This window comes from Triticum dicoccoides, chromosome 1A, assembly GCF_002162155.2.
Source record: "Triticum dicoccoides isolate Atlit2015 ecotype Zavitan chromosome 1A, WEW_v2.0, whole genome shotgun sequence".
NCBI classification, from domain to species: domain Eukaryota; kingdom Viridiplantae; phylum Streptophyta; class Magnoliopsida; order Poales; family Poaceae; genus Triticum; species Triticum dicoccoides.
This window is the reverse complement of record NC_041380.1, coordinates 58822483-58832788: the sequence shown is the minus strand read 5'-3', so window position 1 is coordinate 58832788 and position 10306 is coordinate 58822483. Positions and strand designations below refer to the sequence as shown.

General features: G+C 41.8%; 1 protein-coding gene across 1 annotated transcript; it reads right to left on the bottom strand.

Annotated features, from left to right (window-relative positions):
• Window positions 1–1503: 1503 nt before the first annotated feature.
• Window positions 1504–3990, bottom strand: LOC119362699. Its single transcript, XM_037627944.1, has 4 exons — window positions 3766–3990; window positions 2996–3041; window positions 1918–2420; window positions 1504–1834 (listed from the first exon to the last, which is right to left on the bottom strand). Exons 2-4 carry the CDS (start codon window positions 3037–3039, stop codon window positions 1800–1802), a joined length of 582 nt encoding a protein of 193 aa, XP_037483841.1. The 5' UTR covers window positions 3040–3041; window positions 3766–3990; the 3' UTR covers window positions 1504–1799.
• Window positions 3991–10306: the final 6316 nt, after the last annotated feature.

The window sequence follows — 10306 nt, the reverse complement described above, 5'->3', positions numbered from 1 at the left end:
TTTCCGAGAGGCACGGCCGTGACTCTCGCGAAAGCACAACCGTGTCTCTTGCGAAAGCAAAATCGTGATTCTCACGAAAAAAAACAGAAAATGCGTTTTTTTTTTATTTCCGAGAGGCACGGTCGTGACTCTCGCTAAAGCACAACCGTGGCTCTCGCGGAAGAAAAACCATGACTTTCACGAAAGAAAAAAAAAGAAAATGCGTTTTTCGAAAAGCTAAGAAAGACCGGGAGAAAACCAAAACGTCGAAAAAACCCGTTTAAAAAGCCGAAAACGCGTGCGAAAAAAAAAATCCGAAGGGAGTGTCCAAAGCGCGACACGTGCCGAATGGCTGAGAGCGCGCCAAGTGACGCTGATCGTTGCGAGGCTCCCGAAGGAGCGCTCGTTAACTAGTTGCTCCCGTGTTAATAGACCAGCTGTACCGGAATTATGGCCCAGCTATACCAGAATTTTGTCAAAAATACTTGATCAATATGTGCTCGGAACCTTTTGGGCTGGCCCATGTGCGGGCGTCCTGTTTTTCTATTTTGTATTTTTCTTTTCTATTTTCCAATTTCAATTTTTATACTTTAAATAATTTGGGATTTTAAAGTAGTTCGGATTTTTATAAACAATTATTTTGAAAAAAATGTTCAAGAATTTATTAAATGTTTGTGGATTTTAGAAAATGTTCATGATTTTGCATATTCAAAAAATATTCACCATTTTGAATAACAATAAGAATTCAAATACTGTACATGGAAATTTTTAAAACTCTTCAGAAAAGGAAAAATATTCCAATTTTTGTAAAATCAATCATGAATTCAAAAAAATCTTCGAGAATTTTAAAAACATTTCATGATTTTAGAAAATGTTCATGAATCTGAAGCATTATTCACGATGTCAAAACAAATATTCAGGAATTTGTAAAAATGATCATGATTTCAAAAACAATGTTCATGAATTTGAAAAAGTATTCATGATTTCAAAAGAATGTTCACTAATTTGGAAGATGTTTGCGAAAAAGAAAAAGAAAAAAGAGATAGAAAAAGTGTTCTTGTGCTTAAAAATATATTCATAGTTTGAATACTATTCGAGCTCTTTAAAAATTCCATGAGATTTAAAAAGGATTTATGTGTTTTAGAAAGAATGTCGATACATGAAAAGAACAAATACACAGTTTAAAGGTGAGCCGGCTCATATGTATGAACTAGATGTATCATTCGCCTGCGATGACACGGTTTATTAACAAATGTGTCATGCGGTGGTTGAGATCATCACACATTGCAATTAGTTGGACACCACATCCATGAACGGTGAGTGCAGAAAGGACGATAAGGGACAACAAAGGTGAGAACGGACGACAAGGGACAACAAAGGTGAGACACTATGTTGAATTAAATAATAGTATGAACTAGTGAATTTGTGAAAGCGTTCTTGTTATGACTGGATCATGTATCATGTGTTTTTTCCCGTTGCAACGCACAGACGTGTTTGCTAGTAATAATAATATGGATGAATGCATAAAAAACACAGAGAATCACACCTTACTTTATTATTAGTATAGTACATATAGATATAGATATATCTATCACGTAAGAAACAAGATCCTAATATAATGTTTTTACATAACGCGGAAACAAAATAACAATCACTAAGTTATAGTACTCCCTCGGTCTTAAATATATGTCTCAACTTTATACTAGGTTTAATACGAAGTTTTTGGGACGGTGGGAGTATGAATTATAAAGGTAGATGTAGGGCATCACGCCGACGGCCTGAGCGGCAACTTCAACACCGTTTCGACACGGAACTGCACCTCATTCTTCAGCAGTCCTTGTGTCCTCGGAAGTCCCTGCATCGATCCAGTATTAAATACCCAAGGATTGCACTGAGGATCAACAGAAAAAACAACTATAACATGTATGAATATCATACTTGTGCTGGACTTTCCAGACTTCTTTTCTGCCAAAAACTTTTTGCAATTCCTTTTCCAGTGACCCTTGTCCTTGCAGAAGAAGCACTCTGTCTCTTTAGTAGGCCCGCGTTTAGGCTTTCCCTTGGTGTCGGTCTTACTGACGCCCTTGCCATTTTTGACTTTGCCCTTCTTCTTGAAACTAGTGGTCTTCTTCGTCACATGATTGGTGTCTTTCTGCATCCAAAACTCCGCGTTCTTGAGCATCCCGAGCAATTCATTCACGCTCTTGTCCATCTTGTACATCATGTAATTCATGATAAAGCCATTAAAGCTTGGCGGGAGAGACAGAAGGATAAGATCAGTACAAAGCCAAGCGGGGATCGCAGAGCCCAAAGCTTCCAACCTCCACATGTAACCAACTAGCTTGACCAGGTGTTGGCTCACTGAGCTTCCTTCTGCCATTTTGCACTTCAATAAGGCCTTGGTTATCTCATAACGTTCGCCATTTTGTAAAGAACATTCCCTATAAAAACCAACTATTAACACACACAAAAATGCCAATGGTGCTTCAGTAGTCAGTAGTTAAATGCATCATATCCTACTATACTACTGAAAGTTTAGTACTTGCACGATCTATTTATGCATGGCATTTGGTTAACAAATATCTTAGGTCATGAACTCAAGAAAAATGTTGTTCTTAGTTATACCATGAATGTTTCACCTATTCGTCAACTTACTCACGGATGCTCTACTTGATAGCATCCCCAGAAATTGTACACATGCACGGTCAAACAGGGGAATTCACTGGTAATGGAAAGAATTCATGGTTTATTATTGTATTGAACTTGGCAAACATAAGAACCCATCAAATCTACTTAGGGATAACCAAATAGCAGACCATGAAAACGAAAAATATATATAGAATCGGTGGAGAAAAATGGGGCATGGGTGGCCAAAAGGTCGGGCTATACAAAGGCGAAGAGGAGCCCATGGCTACAGAGCTCGTTGTGAAACAAAATGAGGATGGAGAAGAGCCCATGGCTGCACCAGAGGTCGGCATGGACAAAAATGAATGAGGATGAAGAGCCCATGACTGACCCAGAGGCTGGCGGAACAGACCAAGATGAAGAAGAACCCGTCATAACTGCAGAAAAGCAAAGATCAAACTGAATTAGATGAATGACAAGTTAATAATCCCTAATAAGCATGGGAGATGAAACTGCATCAGTTACACAAGATACTAATTGCTAGGTAGCAGAGAAGGAAGATACGCAAGCCACTTCTTGCCAAAATTGCAAAATATTCACAGAAACAAACACACATCGGTTTATCCTGGCAGTTATATGGAAGCCACATAAGTAGTTGAGTGGGTGCATTTTCTCATACGTCCTGCTATATTCAGAAATCATAAACTGAATTTTCACCTCCGGATCGGAGGCCTGCTAAATTTGTTACTGCTAGCTTCCCATTAGTTTGATCTACCCAGCAAGCGAACCCTCCAAATCAAATCAAACCACATAGTAAACAGCGGTTCTAACAGAAGAGGAACAAGTGCAAATACACTGGGATCGTCATGTGCCCAGCTCGTTTATATTCAACGAAATCGAAGAGAAAATGCACGCAGTCGTCCCGGCGGGCGGCGGCAGAGCTCTTAATCGAAACCGAAGCGCACGAAGAACCCTAGCTCGGATTGGGGATAGAACCGAACCGAACCAAATCAGGCTGGGAAACAAGCGCGGGAAGCACGTCGATCAAGTAGGCAATGCACCCACCGAACCTAGCCTCGGATTTGATCTAGTACGAGCGACTCGCAACCAGAATCGCTGGGCTCCGGTCGAATTGGTGCGGGGTAAGGAGGGGATGCTTACAGCAAGGCGGCGCTCCAACCGGAGAGGGAGAGGCGGGGCGCGGACGGGCTTGAGACGGCAGGGCTCCTCCGCCGCTTGGGTGAAGGAGGGGGAGAAGGCGCAGGTGGACTCCCCGGCGCGGCGCCGCCGCGGATTTTATTAGCGGCGGCTGGACTTTGAGTTGGAGGAGACTTCCGGATGGCGGGCAGTGTAGAAGTAGACTGGACAGAGCATCCGTCCATCTGCGGAGCAGGACGACGCCGACGTAGCATATGCCCGGTTACAGTTTATTTTTAAAAAAATGAGAAAATTTTATTTTTGCCACTCTAGATTTTGTCAATTTTTTTATGCCACTCTAGATTCTGACATTTCACTTTTGTCACTTTTAGTTTTTGATAATTATCACAATTGCCATTTTCGTGGCAAAAGTAAAATTTCTAGAGTGGCAAAAATGATATAAAATTATTTTGCTTTTGACACGGAATGACAATTGTGTAATTGTCAAAAGCTAAGAGTGGCAAAAGTGAAATGTCGAAATCTAGAATGGCATAATTTTTTTTGGCAAAATCTAGAGTGGCGAAAACAAAATTTTCCCAAGAAATTTGACGAAAATGAAAATTTTAATGCATATTTAAATAAAGCGGACTATATTCATTTATACTTCAATTTTTTTACATAAAAACCCAATGCTTTTTATTTAAACATCAACAAATTTATTTCATTTCGACATATTGAAGGAAATATGCCCTAGAGGCAATAATAAAGTTGTTATTTATATTTTCTTATATCATGATAAATGTTTATTATTCATGCTAGAATTGTATTAACCGGAAACTTGATACATGTGTGAATACATAGACAAACAGAGTATCCCTAATATGTCTCTACTTGGCTAACTCGTTAATCAAAGATGATTAAGTTTCCTAGCCATAGACATGTTTTGCCATTTGATAAACGGGATCACATCATTAGACCGTTTAGTTTATTGCTATTGCTTTCTTCATGACTTATACATGTTCTTATGACTATGAGATTATGCAACTCCCGAATACCGGAGGAACACCTTGTGTGCTATCAAACGTCACAATGTAACTGAGTGATTATAAAGATGCTCTACAGCTGTCTCCGATGGTATTTATTGAGTTGGCATAGATCGAGATTAGGATTTGTCACTCCGTGTATCGGAGAGGTATCTCTGAGCCCTCTCGGTAATGCACATCACTATGAGCCTTGCAAGCAATGTGACTAATGAGTTAGTCAAGGGATGATGCATTACGGAACGAGTAAACAGACTTGCCGGTAACGAGATTGAACTAGGTATGATGATACCGACGATCGAATCTCGGACAAATAACATACCGATGACAAAGGGAACAACGTATGTTGTTGTGCGGTTTGACCGATAAAGATCTTCGTAGACTATGTAGGAACCAATAGGAGCATCCAGGTTCCGCTATTGGTTATTGACCGAAGATGTGTCTCGGTCATGTCTACATAGTTCTCTAACCCGTAGGGTCCGCACGCTTAACGTTCGATGACGATATGTATTATGAATTATGTGATTTGATGTACCGAAGGTTGTTCTGAGTCCCGGATGAGATCACATACATGACGAGGAGTCTCGAAATGGTCGAGACATAAAGATTGATATATTGGAAGGTTATATTCGGACACTGGAATGGTTCCAAAGTGTATCGGGTATTTTCCGGAGTACCGAGAGGTTACCGGAATCACCCGGGGGATTAATGGGCCACAATGGGCCTTAGTGGAGAAGAGAGAGGACCGGCCAGAGGTGGCCCCCCCTGCCCAGTCCAAATTGGACAAGGGAAGGGGGTGCCCCCCTCCTTCCTACTCTTCTCTCCCCTTTCCCTTCTTCTCCTTCTTAGACTAGGAAAGGGGGAAACCTACTCCTACTAGGAGTAGGATTCCTCCCCCTTGGCGCGCCCCTTGTGGCCGGCCAGCCTCCTCCTCCCCTCCTTTATATACGGGGGAGGGGGCACCCCATAGACACACAAGTTGATCTTTAGTCGTGTGCGGTGCCCCCCTTCACCGTTTTCCACCTCGGTCATATTGTCGTAGTGCTTAGGCGAAACCCTGCGTCAGTAACTTCATCATCACTGTCAACACGCCGTCGTGCTGACGCAACTCACCCTCGGCCTCAGCTGGATCAAGAGTACGAGGGACGTCAGCGAGCTGAACGTGTGCAGATCGCGGAGATGCCGTGCGTTCGGTACTTGATCGGTTGGATCGCGAAGACGTTCGACTACATCAACCGTGTTACTTAAAGCTTCCGCTTTCGGTCTATGAGGGTACATAGACACACTCTACCCTCTCATTGCTATGCATCTCCTAGATAGATCTTGCGTGATCGTAGGATTTTTTTGAAATACTGTGTTCCCCAACAGTGGCATCCGAGCCAGGTCTATGCGTAGATGTTATATGCACGAGTAGAACACAAAGAGTTGTGGGTGATAATAGTCATACTACTTATCAGCATGTCATACTTTGATTCGGTGGTATTATTGGAAGCGGCCCAGACCGACATTACATGACCGCGTTCATGAGACTAGTTCCACCGACGTGCTTCGCACACAGGTGGCTAGTGGGTGTCTGTTTCTCCAGTTTTAGTTGAATCAAGTGTAACTACGCCCGGTCCTTGTTGAAGGTTAAAACAACACACTTGATGAAAAATCATTGTGGTTTTTGATGCATATGTAAGAACGGTTCTTGCTAAGCCCGTAGCAGCCACGTAAAATTTGCAACAACAAAGTAGAGGATGTCTAACTTGTTTTTGCAGGGCATGTTGTGATGTAATATGGTAAGACATGATTATACAAATTGTTGTATGAGATGATCATGTTTTGTAACACAGTTATCGGCAACTGGCAAGAGCCATATGGTTGTCGCTTTATTATATGAAATGCAATCGCTATGTAATTGCTTTACTTTATCACTAAGCAGTAGCGATAGTCATAAAAGCAATAGTTGGCGAGACGAAAATGATGCTACGATGGAGATCAAGGTGTCAAGCCAGTGATGATGGTGATCATGACGGTGCTTTGGAGATGGAGATCAAAGGCACAAGATGATGATGGCCATATCATATCACTTATTTTGATTGCATGTGATGTTTATCCTTTATGCATCTTATTTTGCTTAGTACGGTGGTAGCATTATAAGATGATCTCTCACTAAATTTCAAGGTATAAGTGTTCTCCCTGAGTATGCACCGTTGCTACGGTTCGTCGTGCCGAGACACTACGTGATGATGGGGTGTGATAAGCTTTACGTTCACATACAATGGGTGCAAGCCAGTTTTGCACAAGCAGAATACTCGGGTTAAACTTGACGAGCCTAGCATATGCAGATATGGCCTCGAAACACTGAGACCGAAAGGTCGAGCGTGAATCATATAGTAGATATGATCAACATAGTGATGTTCACCATTGAAAACTACTCCATCTCACGTGATGATCGGACATGGTTTAGTTGATATGGATCATGTGATCATTTAGATGACTAGAGAGATGTCTATCTAAGTGGGAGTTCTTAAGTAATATGATTAATTGAACTTTATTTTATCATGAACTTAGTACCTGATAGTATTTTGCATGTCTATGTTGTTGTAGATAAATGGCATGTGCTGTTGTTCTGTTGAATTTTAATGCATTCCTAGAGAAAGCTAAGTTGAAAGATGATGATAGCAACTACACGGACTGGGTTCGTAACTTGAGGATTATCCTCATTGCTGCACAGAAGAATTACGTCCTGGAAGCACCGCTAGGTGCAAAGCCCGCTGTGGAGCAACACCAAATGTTATGAACGTCTAGCAGACAAAGCTGATGACTATTTGATAGTTCAGTGTGCCAAGCTTTACGACTTAGAATCGGGACTTCAACAACGTTTTAAACATCATGGAGCATATGAGATGTACCAGGAGTAGAAGTTAATATTTCAAGAAAATGCCCGGATTGAGAGATATGAAGTCTCCAATAAGTTCTATAGCTGCAAGATGGAGGAGAATAGTTCTGTCAGTGAACATGTACTCAGAATGTCTGGGTACCACAACCACTTGACTCAACTGGGAGTTAATCTTCCTGATGATAGTGTCATTGACAGAGTTCTTCAATCACTACCACCAAGCTACAAAAGCTTCATGATGAACTATAATATGCAAGGGATGGATAGGATAATTGCCGAGCTCTTCGCAATGCTTAAGGCTGCGGAGGTAGAAATCAAAAAGGAGCATCAAGTGTTGATGCTTAACAAGACCACTAGTTTCAATAAAAAGGGCAAAGGGAAGAAGGGGAACTTCAAGAAGAACGGCAAGCAAGTTGCTGCTCAAGTGAAGAAGCCCAAGTCTGGACCCAAGCCTGAGACTGAGTGCTTCTCCTGCAAAGGGACTGGTCACTGGAAGCGGAACTACCCCAAGTATTTGGCGGATAAGATGGATGGCAAAGTGAAAGGTATATTTGATATACATGTTATTGATGTGTACCTTACTAATGCTCACAGTAGCGCCTAGGTATTTGATATTGGTTCTGTTGCTAATATTTCCAACTCGAAACAGGGACTACAAATTAAGCGAAGATTGGCTATGGACGAGGTGACAATGCGCGTGGGAAATGGTTCCAAAGTCGATGTGATTGCCGTCGGCACGCTACCTCTACATCTACCTTAGAGATTAGTATTAGACCTGAATAATTGTTATTTGGTGCCAGCGTTAAGCATGAACATTATATCTGGATCTTGTTTGATGCGAGATGGTTATTCATTTAAATCAGAGAATAATGGTTGTTCTATTTATATGAGTAATATCTTTTATGGTCATGCACCCTTAATGAGTGGTCTATTTTTATTTAATATCGATAGTAGTGATACACATATTCATATTATTGAAGCCAAAAGATATAAGTTTAATAATGATAGTGCAACTTATTTGTGGCACTGCCGTTTAGGTCATATTGGTGTAAAACGCATGAAGAAACTCCATGCTGATGGGCTTTTGGAATCACTTGATGCTTGCGAACCATGCCTCATGGGCAAGATGACTAAGACTCCGTTCTCTGGAACAATGGAACGAGCAATAGACTTATTGGAAATAATACATACTGATGTACGCGGTCCGATGAGTGTTGATGCTCGTGGCGGGTATCGTTATTTTCTGACCTTCACAGATGATTTGAGCAGATATGGGTATATCTACTTGATGAAACATAAGTCTGAAACATTTGAAAAGTTCAAAGAATTTCAGAGTGAAGTTGAAAATAGTCATAACAAGAAAATTAAGTTTCTATGATCTGATTGTGGAGGTGAATATTTGAGTTATGAGTTTGGTCTTCATTTGAAACAATGCGGAATAGTTTCGCAACTCACGCCACCTGGAACACCACAGCGTAATGGTGTGTCCGAGCGTCGTAACCGCACTTTATTAGATATGGTGCGATCTATGATGTCTCTTACTGATTTACTGCTATCATTTTAGGGTTATGCTTTACAGACGACTGCATTCATGTTAAATAGGGCACCATCAAAATCCGTTGAGACGACACCATATGAACTATGGTTTGGCAAGAAACCCAAGTTGTCATTTCTTAAAGTTTGGGGCTGCGATGCTTATGTGAAAAAGCTCCAACCTGATAAGCTCGAAACCAAATCGGAGAAATTTGTCTTCATAGGATACCCAAAGGAGATTGTTGGGTACACCTTTTATCACAGATCCGAAGGCAGGATATTCGTTGCTAAGAATGCATCCTTTCTAGAGAAGGAGTTTCTCTCGAAAGAAGTGAGTGGGAGGAAAGTAGAACTTGATGAGTGAGGGAGTCCTGGATTAGGGGGTCTCCGGACAGCCAGACTATATCCTTTGGCCGGACTATTGGACTATGAAGATACAAGATTGAAGACTTCGTCCCGTGTCCGGATGGGACTCTCCTTGGCGTGGAAGGCAAGCTAGGCAATACGGATATGTAGATCTCCTCCCTTGTAACCAACTCTGTGAAACCCTACCCCCCTCCGGTGTCTATATAAACCGGAGGGTTTAGTCCATAGGACAACAGACAATCATACCATAGGCCAGCTTCTAGGGTTTAGCCTCTACGATCTCGTGGTAGATCAACTCTTGTAATACTCATATCGTCAAGAACAATCAAGCAGGACGTAGGGTATTACCTCCATCAAGAGGGCCCGAACCTGGGTAAACATCGTGTCCCCTGCCTCTTGTTACTATCCGCCTTAGACGCACAGTTCGGGACCCCCTACACGAGATCCGCCGGTTTTGACACCGACAATGAGGTAACTGTACCTTCTCCCTTATTGGAAAGTAGTTCATCATAGAAATCAGTTACAGTGATTCCTACACCAATTAGTGAGGAAGCTAATGATGATGATCATGAAACTTCTGATCAAGTTACTACCGAACCTCGTAGGTCAACCACAGTAAGATCCGCTCCAAAGTGGTATGCTAATCCTGTTCTGGAAGTCATGTTCTTGACCATGACGAACCTACGAACTATGAGGAAGCGATGATGAGCCCAGATTCCGCAAAATGGCTTGAGGCCATGAA